This window comes from Aulonocara stuartgranti, assembly GCF_965226115.1.
Source record: "Aulonocara stuartgranti genome assembly, chromosome: 14".
Taxonomy (NCBI): Eukaryota; Metazoa; Chordata; class Actinopteri; order Cichliformes; family Cichlidae; genus Aulonocara; species Aulonocara stuartgranti.
This window is the reverse complement of record NC_138950.1, coordinates 8819311-8833872: the sequence shown is the minus strand read 5'-3', so window position 1 is coordinate 8833872 and position 14562 is coordinate 8819311. Positions and strand designations below refer to the sequence as shown.

The 14562-nt window shown below is 38.4% G+C and overlaps 1 protein-coding gene and 1 long non-coding RNA gene across 4 annotated transcripts in view; one reads left to right on the top strand and one right to left on the bottom strand.

Annotated features, from left to right (window-relative positions):
- Positions 1–11363, bottom strand: part of LOC309687512 — a 35393-nt gene extending 24030 nt beyond the window's left edge. For both annotated transcript variants that reach the window (XR_014270786.1, XR_014270787.1), the window contains exons 1-2: positions 11233–11363; positions 10940–11056 (exon numbers count right to left, since the gene is read on the bottom strand). This is a non-coding gene — a long non-coding RNA (uncharacterized lncRNA). The remainder of the gene's footprint in view (positions 1–10939; positions 11057–11232) is intronic.
- Positions 1–14562, top strand: part of LOC309687501 (glutamate receptor ionotropic, kainate 1) — a 28353-nt gene that overhangs the window by 1241 nt on the left and 12550 nt on the right. For both annotated transcript variants that reach the window (XM_082502521.1, XM_082502520.1), the window contains exons 2-3: positions 7505–7672; positions 7774–8031. In XM_082502521.1, coding sequence (XP_082358647.1) covers positions 7505–7672; positions 7774–8031 — 426 coding nt within the window. The remainder of the gene's footprint in view (positions 1–7504; positions 7673–7773; positions 8032–14562) is intronic.

Here is a 14562-nt window from a genome sequence, read left to right as displayed (position 1 = left end):
TTGGTTGACCAATGGCAGAGTCTCTCTTTCTCTCTCTTTTCCTTCCATGTTGACAGCAAAGAACAGGAGGAGAGACGGGTGATTAAGTTGGCCTACTGCTACATCTGAAAGCATATACTGTTGGCATAATGTTCTCCTTGGCACACAGCACTGTGAAATTGATACATCACTAAAGAATAAAGAGTGGGCAATTCAGCAAAACTTTATATATATATATATATAATATAATATAATATATTTGGCTGCTCCCTACCCTTTCATACTCAAAGGTTTTTTAAGCTTTGTGTGCACTGATGGCCAGTGACATCTGTAAATGTCACTGTCCAAAGCTGTCTGTTAAGCCTTTGAGGGTTGACAAGAAGAGTAATTTCAATTTCCCTCTGTGCCTGTAATTAAACAAACAGAGCTCTTGCTTCAGTATCCCCCCTTTGATCTCTGATGTAACTTTGGAACAATGAGCCGGTGTTTGCTGCAAATTAATACTTTCGGGCTCTTTGCTCTTCTCCCATTGGTTATTCACATGGGTTAGAAGATTGCATCACAAAAATGGCTTTTAAAATTTAGCCCTAAGGACGCGTCGTTTTACTTAATGCCTGCAGCAACTCTGAATTTGAATATATATTCAAATTTTTAAAAGAATATAATAAACGTGGTGTTGCATAACTTTAAAAGGCTAAGAAGTCGGTGTGACTTCCTGGTTTCAACAGTCCCGATCTGTGCTCTATATTGTTAATCTCTCAATCATCTATCACTCTCAAAGGCCACCTAATCTTTGTCATTCTCTTCATGACCCACACACATCATAATCCCTCCCATATGGTGTGTGGCTTGGCTCAATTAACATTTCTCCGTCTTGGCTAGCGTCTGCATCAGATTGTGACAGGCTCCCACTTTTTTCACTGGGACTGGTAATAATGGTAAATCTTGTGCTCCAAGCCCTTAAACAACTAACTCTAATCTTCTTTATGCATTAAGTCTCTTCCCCAAATATGGTACTTAGGCAGTGACCAAATCTCATCACTGGGGAGAGCACAGAATCAACACAGAATTAACAGATGTAGCTGGGCCTTCTGTTTACTTTCCCTTTTGTTAAATTTCTTTTTCTCCTCTTGCTTGCATACTTAATGATTACTTTCTGATACATTATGTTTCATTTGTGTATTTATAGCTCAGTCCATATAATGAGAAATGTGGCACCAGCTCAGATCAACAACTGAATTATAATTTGATGAAGTATATATATTCCAGTATACAGTTTTTAAATCTGGTAGAGTATTACTCTGGCTGTATTAATATAGAAGATTACTTATATGTTTATTCATTTTGAATGTTTCCTAGTGAATCGCAAGGATCTTTCACATAAACAGAGAGACCTCAGTGCTCTACATCAAACAAACATAGTAGGCTGTGAGGACCTTCTCATTCATTCACAGTCTGGCATAGCTCCAGGTTGGAGTGGTGCTGGTGGTGTTGTTGGGGTGGGGGCGGGAGGTCTCTTTGGGAACTGGCCCAGGATGAGGAGAAGGAAGAAAGCACAACACTACGTCATTGTGTTCCTCTGCCTTAAAAGACTCTCCTTCATGTGATTATTGCACGGTCACAAAAAAAAATAATACAAAAAGTGGATTAAAATAATTATTTGAAGGACACTGTCTCAATGTCAGCGGGTTTCTGGATTAAAATCAAGTCCATCCTGTTGCCAGAACCTGAACCCGGTTATTTTTCTTGCTGTCTGCACTGAAGTGAGGAAGCCTATAATAAGGATCAGCCTAAAGGTTTCCGCCTGCAGCATAAGCAGAATCTTTTGTTTTTGTGACCTCCTAGCATACATTACCCCAAACCATTGTCTGGCCTATTAAGGATGAGACGGAAGCTCAGTGATCCTGAAAATTATATCATACACAAATTAATGGTAACTATTCATAGGTTGTTTCTTTTTTTAACTCTCAGGACTCACATTTGAAAGCTTCCCTACTGGATATTCACAATTTTGGGAGGAAAATATTTCTAGTGATTTCTGCTCTATCGTTTAATCTTTATAAAAGTATAAATGATCCTTTCTTGTCCCTTCATCTGTTAACCTGTTGAGAGGGAGCACTGATTCATGTGTCATCTGCAAACAAACACTTATTTGTCTTCCAATTTATCAGTATTATATTTGAGAACTGACTGTCATGACTGGTTTGAAGTTATGAAATGTAGATATTCAAAATACTATAAAGATACACTGAGCCAAACAAACACACAGCATCGTCTAAAGGCTTGTATATGTCTGCTGCAAAAGCGAAAAGATCAATTTCATAAAAGATACACATTTATTAGCCACATATCTTGATCTCTAACCATTTTAACATAAAATTAGTAGTTAATGGAAAATATGTATATCACTGTTGCTGTGTGTTAAAGGGTACATGTTTTTATAAAACACAAACTCGAACATCAGTGTCTATATCAGCTGGACTCCAATTTGATGCTCTGTTTGGATCTGAGGCTGTGGTAAAGATTTTCCACCAAACAAAGGAACAGATGCGTCATTGTCTATTGCACTGACAAGCATTCAAAGCTTTTCTGATTTCCACATCTTTCAGACGATTCCTGGACTATATGTGCAACTTTAATAATGTCTTCCTAAAGAGACAAAAGAAGCACTGAATCTTCACTTGACGCCAGCTGTTAGAGCCTTGGACGAAGCAAACTTCAATTATTTTCTGGTGATATACACAGAGTGTTTTTGTGAGATCTTAATTAAAAAGCCTGGACTGAATTTTCAATCATATATATATACTTTAGCTAATTTAAAACCATTTCCCCCTCCCCCCCAAAAAATACCCTGAGATCTGCTCTTCACTTCAGTTGTCTGGATGGTTGATGGTGGGTTAGCCTTGCTTAGAGACACCCTGCTTGCCAACTACTCGCAGTTAGACTTGTAGTCAAGACCGCCTAAACCAAGACCAAGACAATACCAAGACCAGAGGGTATTGACACCAAGACCAAGACAAAGTCGAGACGAGACCAAGACTGAGACGAGACAAAAAGGTCTTTAAACTGCAGCCAGATGCTGCTTCGTTTACGAGTGTCAGGCATATTTTTGTGTTTTTGCGATGCACTCGCACAGCCCTCTTCACCACTGTCTACTGTCTCACTCACTTACTGAGAGGACAGGCTCACGCTCCACTTGACTGTCACGTCTCTCACCCTCTCTGTTTTTCACATAATGATATTATCCTATATCCTCGCATGTGATTGGCCACAATATGGAAGGATTGGAGCATAGCTGAGCCACTGTGTGAGAGCTGAGCAGCGAAAGGAAATTAAGTGAGGAGACGGCTCTCGCTCAATGGGAGTCGACTCTTCTGATTCACTACAAAGCACTCTCTAAGCACGGCTCTTAGAGCTGATGCTTTCGCGCATGACACATTATCGAAGGTTACGTTGTGTGTCATGGATACTGTTGACTCCAAATCTCTCTACTACTATGTCGATCTGAGACAGCAAGACCGAGACAGCGAGACCAAGACAAGACCAAGACCTCGTAAAAGTGGTCTCGACACATCCAACTCTACTCGCAGTAATGGTGAAATTTGAAAAAGTGCAACACAAACCAGAAATGGAGTTTCATTTATATTAAAAGTTTAATAATTTACCTAGTTATCGCTAAGTCCTTTTACTTTGAAGGCAAAAAGTCAGCCTTTTTCCACTGAATCACTACTTCATGGTGAGCAGTTAGCATCTTCCTTACGAACTATGACAAGGGTCATCTGCCAAAACAGTCAGAAATAGGTGTTTCAGTGCAGCCCTGCCACCTCTTTGTGACCAATTTCACCTTGACAGCCAGCAACCACTTGCCAACTGGTTGGGGAATACATATTTTTCCCTGGTGACTCATGGTTGCCAGAGGATCGCAGACTAGTTTCTAGGCCTGTGGTACTGAGCTAATAGAAAGATGGGAATTTTCCTGCAGAGTGAAACTACCTTAGGTAAGCTGGTGATAGTTTATATTTTTTACTAGTTATCTAATGACACTGACTACTGACAGTCACCAGCCTTCCTCAAATCAGGTTCTTTCTCAGGAAATCAAGTAAGTTGTTGCACTTTAAACAAATTTTAAGGCATTATTTCAAGGTGAAATGAAGGGAAAGTTAACCAGTTTGATTTCCCTGCTCCCAAGCTTCAGAGAGGAAATTAATAAGCTTTATTATGTTGGCAATAAAGATTTCATGGCTACAGCTCATCTTTAAAAAAATGATAGCTTTATCAGTAAGTCAAATATAAGTCGAGCTCCTAATAGGTTTGTTTTTATTTGGCAGCTTTTAACATATCGGTGAAGCTACATTAATTTTTCATAGTCTTTGAGTCTTAAAAAGACATTTTGTATTATACTGTTAGGTGCAAATGTCATTACATTTTGAGCTCTTAGATCTGAATGGAAAAGTGATTATGTATAAAATTAGACACCAACTGCAAATCATATAAATCATAAAATCTTAAGAGCAGCAGCTATTTTTAACTCCCTCAGAAAGTGGATGATCCATTTTCACAGCCTTGTTAAAGAATGAAAAACAAAATCTCTGTCACTGAGGATGATGACGATGATGTTGTGATGCTGCTGAATCCTTAATAAAGCCCGTGACATTTGCTGCAGCCTCTGCACTTTAAGCAAACAAACCTCAGGATCCAGCTGGTGCGTACTCGTGTGCATTTCCTATTCTATTACCTTAAAAAAAAACACCTTAAAAGGAAAAGAGGCACCAAAGACAGTGAAATAGAATCTACTTCCTCTCAAATTTATAAACTGACTGATGTATCTGTGGCTGAGAATTTTATATTTCAGTCGAGTGAATTAAGGACTTTAACAGGTCCCAGCAGCTGCTCACTGAGGCTTGGTAACCATAATTAGGATTGGCACTTTCAAGCATGCTTTTAGTGACCAGGGAGTCCAGACAAGGCTCTCTCAGTTTGGGGTTTGAGGCTATGCAACACCAAAGAAAAAGGTCATTCACAATCAAGGTCTCAGGGGGAGCTTTTTAAAGGCCTTTTCTACTTCCAAATCAATCACAATTTCACAGGCAATTCTTCAAAGACTGAGAGTGCAGTGACCTATTGCCATCTGTAGCCTCAGTGTTGAAGCGGGGTCATGCGCAAACACTTGCACCATCTAAATGGGATCTATAATTTGTGATGATTGTTAATATAATGCCTGATTAACATTTCTGAAAAAGGCAGAGCTTTCAAAAATGCATTATTGTAGTCTTTGTTTTGTTAGTTAAAAATATGTCAAAGTTGAAAGCAACTTGCTTACCCACAGCATTCAGCACTGGACCCAAGTCTGTTGACACTTGTGAAGTGCAATGCAATAGGAACAAACATTTAACCCTGAATATATTAGATGAGAAATCCTATCACTGAAGGCCCAGATGTTAAATTATTTACATTTGAAAGGCTTCAGTGAATCGAATGAGCAGGGGAATTTTCGGCAGGCATAAGCACACTGAATCTCACACGCGCCTGTCTGCACGCAGGTAGCAACAATCCAGTATTTTTTTCTGGCTTTAATCCCAATAGTTATTAAGCTGCGTTTTATGTAACAAATGTAAAAGACTGTGCATGTGCCTGGCTGGAGTCATATATGTCTTTATTGCCAGCTGTGGCATGCTAGACCCGCCATCTTTCTGGAGCAGCATGATGGATTAAGACTTGGATGTTTTTCAGTATGATCTTCTCAACTCTGAAATAACCCCCCCTTCTCCCCTCCCTCCTCCTCCTCCTCCTCTGTGGCACTGGCACAAACACCAACTGTGGCTAAAAGTGACTGAATTTACCTTTAAAGCCACTTAAATCTCAGTTTAAAGGTGATGACCAGTGCTACATAAGAACAAGTACCGTCGGACTGTACAGAGACGTGGTGCCTCTCAAAAAGCATATTAATCGAAATTAATAATTTAAATAATTGATTAAATGAGAACTTCTGTGCTAAGTGTATCTTTATAGTATTTTGAATATCATATATATTAATATCATATTTGATAAATACTTCTAATACATTTTAAATAACTTCTCCCCCTTTTTCATGCTTGTAAAATGTGAGGACTTTGCTCTTCACCATTACTGTAAACTGACAATAATCATTTTGTTTTTGTTACCTTGGGCTCCTAAATATTGTTACAAAGTTGTACATGTAATATTAAAAACTAGAAAAGGATTTACAAAATGCCCGATAAGCCTAATTTACATCTAAAAATTGTCCTCTTGACTATGAGGGACATTTACTAATAGTAAATGAAACATGTTTAGTCTTATGATATCAAGGTTTTACACGTAAACAGTGTTATGTTTGCAGCAACTACAGTTAGCTTCTGGGAATATTCCTTCTGTTAAAGTGTTTCATGCAGCGACAATGATGAAGCTGTCCATGTCATTTCCACAAACTGCATTTTATATTAAAATCTGAGCTTAATTCTGTTCCTCATTTCTTTATTTTATCTTAATATACTTCTCATTTTATGTTATGTATCATATTAAAGTATATCTGTAACTGCTGTGTGAAAGGAACCTACTTTCACTGCACAGTACAAACCCACTGTGGTTATTTACACGTGCATATGACAATAAAATAGCTTGTACTTGTACTTAATTAGCCCAAAGTTGTCAAAAAAATTTCTAGCACCAGAAAAGCATTTCACAGTACTTACAAAACAACAGATGCAGGGAAACTCTGAGGAAACATCTTCATTACTGCATCTTCAAGTAGTTAAACGCAGATGCAAACGGATGATAACTAAAGTCATGTTACTTGAAATAAAGAAATTTATAGACACTAAAAGTGTCTATAAAGTGCTAAAGTTTAGCTTTTCAGAGCACGGGTGCTTTGGCACCTTTAACCCTTTCACAGTAAGTCACCTCACATCTTTTGGCTTCAATAACTGATCTGTAAATCACAAGCTGGTGACTTTATATGTTAGGTATGATGACTGTTTCCAGTAGCAGTAAGTTGCAAAGGAGACAAAACTACAAAACAAGATTAATAAGTATGAATGTCTTTTGATTTGGAAAGGGGTTTTTCCCCCTAATTGAAAAATGTGTAAATGCATAAGAGAATAAGGGATGGCTGAAATGTTTCCCCTGATTATATGTGCTAAATGTTTAATCTGTTATCCTTTATGTGAAAATTAACTGAACAAATGCCAAAGCTTTCATAAAAGTTATTGTGACAGCTTGTGAAATTCAGGCTCTGTAACAGGCTGAAGCCAGGAGAGTTCAACTTTTAATTTGAATAATATTAAATCCTGTCATCTCAACTGGGTCCCTTAGCAGCATTATGTGACAGAAGTACAAACGAAATGGGGCCGTATTATGCAACTATTACAATTCAGCTGTGGTAACCTTCAATCTTTAAAAAGACACTACGTGAATATCTATACCGAGAGAAGCCAATTGATCGATAATTTTTCTGCTAGCGCTTTGATGTGAGCTGGGTAAAACTCCTTCCACTTTTTTCTTCTTGCAGGGGGCATCTTTGAGACTCTTGAAAATGAGCCCATTAGTGTTGAAGAACTGGCCTTTAAATTTGCCGTAACTAACATAAACAGGAACCGGACCTTAATGCCAAACACCACGCTGACCTATGACATCCAGAGAATAAACTTATTCGACAGTTTTGAGGCTTCAAGAAGAGGTAAAGATCTTGTCATTTAATTTTGAAACCCCACTTGAGAATCAGTAAGAGATTTTTGTTGAGATTTTATTTTCTTCCCACTTTCTGTTTGATTACTTCAGCCTGTGACCAGTTGGCGCTGGGCGTCGGTGCTGTTTTTGGACCCTCTCACAGCTCATCGGTCAGCGCAGTCCAGTCTATCTGTAATGCCCTGGAAGTCCCTCACATCCAGACACGCTGGAAACACCCATCAGTGGACAACAAAGACAGCTTCTACATTAACCTCTATCCTGAATATGCCTCTATAAGCAGAGCTGTGTTGGACATAGTGCAATTCTACAAGTGGAAGACGGTTACTGTGGTCTATGAGGATGCAACTGGTAAGTTGAGATGGGAATGAATGATACAACATAAGATCTGGAGGGAAACACAGACTTCACTATCATACTGAAGGGCCGTTAGTGATTTAACACAGCAGGAAGAACATAAACTTTACTTTTAAAGTATAAAAATGTGGCAACTGTTTGTCATATTTATAAAGTGCCCTTGAAATAAGAACTACAACTCCTGCAAGTCTTTGCCTTAGCAACCCTGTTAAATTACCTTGAAGCTATTTATAGATGAGTCAATGTGCCCTGCACGTGCTCTAAAACTTTTAAAGAACAGAAGTCTTCTGGAAACAGAAGTCAGTCCCAACAGATGGTGAGACAAAAAATCACTCCTAAATAAACAGGAAGAAGCAAATATAAGACAGAACTAAGAAGTGAGGATAATGCACAAGTAGTTATGATGATTCTAAATCAAGAGTTTCCAATGCCACTGTGATGTACACTCTTTCAACCTGGCTAACTGTGCTAGAATATGTCATTCAAATTCAAATTCAAATTTTATTTTTGAATTTGAATTTGAATGACATATTCAAATTCAAATTCAAATTCATAGTCATGGTCCTGTTACTGTGAGCAGTTATGAGAGGAGAAGATGATCAGACCTTCAAAGGACATAAAGTCAAAGATAAAGCTTTCTTTTTGAGAGTTTAAGAAAGACTGCTGTATTATTTGTTGCATTTTCATTTTGTGCTACTTTACAAAAGATTAAGACCTTGAGATGTTAGGGCTATGGCTTCTTAACAATTACCATGTGACACAACTGTATTTCTGATTACTCTGAATCCTCAGACCTTGTCCTAATGATCAGCAGCCATGAGCTCCACTAAGCAGTTTTCCAGCACTCTATGAGTTCAAATAATTTTCCCACCATGTAAGAAAAGACTAAAAGAAGATAACTGAGCATTTTCAGGTACCAGTCTCCTCATTAATAGGAACAGAAGATTTGGGATTTAAAGCACCAGAAAACTTTCCAATTGATCTCTTCCATGATTGCTTGGAAGGTAAATAAAGACCCAAGGTGATGGAAAAAGCCCTTAAGAACTATATAGTCTGGAGGGACAGTGTTGGGTTTGGGCAAAACTGCCCCATGCTAGCTGTAAAAAATAATACAGAATGACTTTCTTGGGATTATTCTAGTTTTAAATTGGACAAAACCAGAAAGCTAAGCCTGTGAACCAAACAGAGGAGAGTGTCAATGTCTACATCAACAAACAGGGTGGCAATACTGCATGCTACATTGTTTAAAATCAGGGTGCAGAACCTATAACGTGGTTGTGCTCAGAAATTCAAAGTTCTACACTGGCCTTCTGTTTAGCAGTACCTACAACATCAGGTCTCTAAGGTACTACATGCATTCATCGTATAAATGAATCTCCGCCAGTCTGTGCAAAATTCAACTTCTTTTAGCTGGTTCACTGATTCAACCATAGTTGGGGCAGTTTCTGTGCAGCAACACCTGCACAAATATGACCCTCAAGAGCCATCAAGTCCTCACATTACAGTAAACCTTCTGTCTTTAATCTAAACTCCATCAGTCCAGATGATCCATTTACATAAACTTTTTTTGGCCACAACAAACCAAAATGTGCTTGGAGGAAAAAATAAAAGAACAATGGTTTCATGAGAACAATACATCTCCAGCTGGTGAGCACAGGGATGGATTGGTGCTCGTCTTGCAGCCAGTGGAAAAGGGAAAACTTAACTTTGAGGCAGAAGAATGGATTCAATAAACAGCAGCTAAATCTGTGTAAATAATACAAGACTTAAGAAATAAGCAGTATTCACCATTAGGAATGCACTTTAAGTGTCAGTGGTGCATACTGCTCAGTGTCCTGATTTGTTGTTTCTGTTGTTAAATGTGATTCATCATTGTTTTTGTAATGATGCTGAAGTTCAGATTTTCTGTTGGTTGGGGTACTCTACAACTTTAGGTGAAAACCATATAAATGAAAACACAGATTAAGACTAAAAGGCTGCAAAGACTTCAGTGACTAATTATACAGTGGATGAAAATGTATTTCAGCAACTGTTTATCCTTCTCATCTATGAGGAACTTTATATTCATTTTCTATTAATGCAAATATAACTGATTTTAATTCATCCTCTTTTTGCTCAGTTTTCCACTTATCATTACAGGGGGGAAAGCGAGACAAGCATTTTCTCCATTTTGAAACATTTTCTGAAAATGAATTGCGATGCCCAAACGAAAGCTTTAAAATATATCGTCATATACTGTATATGCAGTTGTCTTGTACTTTAACCTCATGGAAAATTCTACAATCTGTGCCTAAAACTTGTCTCCAAAAGCATCATGGCCCACTTCAAAAATCCGAAATCTTCTGTGGCCCATCCAAATTTTTTTTATCACAACTCTGATCATTCTACTGTGAAATATTTTTGCTAGTATCATTAACAGCTTTATTTGAAACACCTGAAAGCTATTGCAGGAAATGCAGAATGTGGTGTATTTATTTAGAATACCTTGGCTTTGTTATGCGCTTCTTTTTTCCTTTTTTAATATTTAAAGGAAATGTAAAGTTTACAATTATTTACATTTTATAAATTGCCGCTATGTTTTGACTTAAAAAACTAATTTAAAACAACTAAAATATCACTTGTGAAATTAAAAATATTTTTGCAAGTCACTTTGTGTACAAAACTTTGGGAATTACTGATTGCCACTGAAGTTTAGTTTCAACTATTTAGATATGCAACATAGCAATCCATTGACAATTAGCCTTTAACACTAATCAAACAGACAACTGACAAAAGATAACATCGTACTTTCTGTGACTGCTGCCAAACAAGTGCGACAGGCTGTCGCAGAGCAACTCCAAACGACACATACTCTGTCAAGGAAAAAAAAATATGCAGAAAACTAAAGGAACAGCTTTCTTACCTGGAGAACAGGGAAGGCAGAGTGGAGCCCCTATTCTGGTTAGCAAGCAAATCCATTAAAAGGTCTGGTAGTTCATAAGATGGCAATGCAGTGTTTCGTTTGAATTCTGTTGTCCTACTGCAATGGAAAATTATAAAACATTATCACAACTGGCAGACTCCCACCATTTCCTTATGCGTGGCTGAAAAAAAAAACATTTTTCCGACACAAGATCCAATGTGGAGGAAGCTAGTTTCATGCTAAAGATGTCTAAAGCAAAGTAAACTCCAAACAGTAATGACCAGAATACTTACATATTCTAGCTATAGAATTGCAAGAGACAATTTCTAGTTGTTTTTGTTTGAAAATCTCTGCAGGAAAATATATATATTTTTTTATCATGTTGATGTTAATTTGTTGTTGTTTTTTTTAACATGTTGCTTTGTTAATTTAAGGTTGTAAATTCGCAATGTGACCACTAGAGGGCACATAACACATAAAGAGCCTAGTAGTGACGTGCGATACCAATAATTTCCTTTCCGATCCCATACCAAGTCAAATTCAGGGTGGTATCGATGATATTGATACTTTGTACAAAACTTAATGTGTTATTATATTTTAAATTATAGCTTCGTAACATTGCAGGACTTCAGACTACTTTTTCTTATTGTTTCAATTATGAAGAAATCTCATATAGAAATAAAATCCTGAAGTTGTGATAATTGATGCTATTTGAACATGTGTATCTTGTAATTTAACATGTATATACTTGCCTAGACGTTTCAACAAAAACATTCAACATTCACACTTTCCCTCATTCACAGTAGTGCTGTGCCACACTACAAATTTTGGTATGATCCAATACCAAGTACACTGAACAAAAATATAAACGCAACACTTTTGTTTTTGCTCCCATTCCCCATGGGATGGACGTAGAGACCTAAAATTCATTCCAGATACACAATATAACCATCCCTCCCAAACAGTGGTCACAAATCAGTCCAAATGTGTGGTAGTGGGCACATCTGCTATATTGAGATAATCCATCCCACCTCACAGGTGTGCCACATCAGGATGCTGATCTGACATCATGAGTAGTGCACAGGTGTACCTCAGACTGCCCACAACAAAAGGCCACCCTGGAATGTGCAGTTTTTTGCGCTATTGGGGGTCTGGGGACCCAGAACCGGTCAGTATCTGGTGTGACCACCATTTGCCTCATGCAGTGCAACACATCGTCGCATGGAGTCTATCAGATTGTCAATTGTGGCCTGTGGAATGTTGGTCCACTCCACTTCAATGGCTGTGCGAGGTTGTTGGATATTCGTGGGAACTGGTACACGCTGTCGTATACGCCGGTCAAGCACATCCCGAACATGCTCAATGGGTGACATGTCTGGTGAGTATGCTGGCCATGCAAGAACTGGGACATTCTCAGCTGCCATCTGCCCTGAACAATGTGAACCATGATTCATCCGTGAAGCGCACACCTCTCCAACGTGCCAGACACCATCGAATGTGAGCATTTGCCCACACAAGTCTGTTACGGCGACGAGCTGGAGTCAGGTCAAGACCCCGATGAGGACGACGGGCATGCAGTTGAGCGTCCCTGAGACGGTTTCTGACAGTTTGTGCAGAAATTGTTTGGTTGTGCAAACCAATTGTTCCAGCAGCTGTCTGGGTGGCTGGTCTCAGACGATCTTGGAGGTGAACCTGCTGGATGTGGAGGTCCTGGGCTGGTGTGGTTACACGAGGTCTGCGGTTGTGAGGCCGGTTGGATGTGCTGCCATATTCTCTGAAACGCCTGTGGAGACGGCTTATGGTTGAGAAATGAACATTCAATGCACGGGCGACAGATCTGGTTGACATTCCTGCTGTCAGCATGCCAATTGCACGCTCCCTCATTGCTTGTGGCATCTGTGGCATTTTGCTGTGAGACAAAACTGCACATTCCAGGGTGGCCTTTTGTTGTGGGCAGTCTGAGGTACACCTGTGCACTACTCATGATGTCAGATCAGCATCCTGATGTGGCACACCTGTGAGGTGGGATGGATTATCTCAATATAGCAGATGTGCCCACTACCACACATTTGGACTGATTTGTGACCACTGTTTGGGAGGGATGGTTATATTGTGTATCTGGAATGAATTTTAGGTCTCTACGTCCATCCCATGGGGAATGGGAGCAGTAACAAAGGTGTTGCGTTTATATTTTTGTTGAGTGTAAATACAGGGCCAGTATTGACGATATCAGTACGAATTGGTTATTCAGGCAGCTAATGGGGGGACGAGTAGTGTGCCATGATTTATAAGATGAATTCTCAATTTGCAAATTCTGAACAAATTTTCACCACCACTGTGATTGTTACTTTCCACAATCATTAGTTAACACAACAAAACACAACTTTCAGCTTTTTGTGTGTTTTGAAACTGAAATGTAAATTTTTCTGTCTGTAAAGACCACAAAAGGTTTGGAGATTTTTCATAATGCACGTTTGAGGTTTATTTTTTCCAAAGAAATAATTAACACAGTTCAGTGGGCTACATACTGAATTTGAAGGATAAAAGCAAAGTATCGATTCAATTGTGCTTGTATCGATCCAATACCAATACTAGTGTTGGTATCGATACGATTGATATTTGGATCATCCGACCGCCTCTTATTCTTACTTAAAAGTAATTCCGGCTTCCAGTCATGTCTATCTATAGAAGAAAATGTCCATAGTGCAGTGTGAGGTGATTTATACCCTAAGAAGTAAAACATCCCTTCAAATCCCGGAAGAGACACAAACTGCTGCACGAAAGCCTGTAAAAATGTTTTCAATAATATGTGCAGATCACAGTTGTATAATTCATATTTCTTTAAAGCATTTACACTAGTGTGAAATGATTTGCATACTGCTGCATTATAGCATTTGAATATTACTAATATATTTTTAAAAACATTTCCTGTTGCAAATTATACTATTTCAGTATCATTTATTTATTTGCAACGATATGTTATCAACATGCATTTAAACTGCCCGGTAAGCAGCAGTGACTGTACTTGCGGGAACTATTTCAAGGCTACATGACCCACGTGACCCCCAAAATTTCAGGGGCTCTGGTTATCAGGGTGTCTAGCCACTAAGTATCAGGCTAGCAATCACTTATTTTAGGTATGTGACCCCTCCTGGTCACTTTGTGGAACTGCAGCATTAACCAATATAGTGCCAGAGTAGGCATAAATTTAATCTTCTGGCAAATTACAGTAACTAAATATTTTTTAAATATAGTTTTATTGCCGATGTTGAAAAAATCTCTCCTTTTGCAGAGGACAGCATTGTACCTCTTTAAGTAGCATTCCCATAGTTTGAGGAAACCTGGGATTTGAAAACACTGAGGAAGGAAGCAATGAAAGTGCAGATGAGGCAGCTTGTGGTTAAAAGATGCTTTTAAAAACAAAAAAAAATCTACATTCAAGTCAAAATAAAATAAATATTTGTTTCATATATAATAGCTGCCATTAGCTGCCAAATGTTGTGGTGGGATGCAAAATAATCAGATTAAATGATTAAATGTTTAAATTCTTGCTGCTCCTACGACATGACACCAGAGAACTGTTGATATGATGGATTTCTTTAAACAAGGTTTGCTTTTTTGTG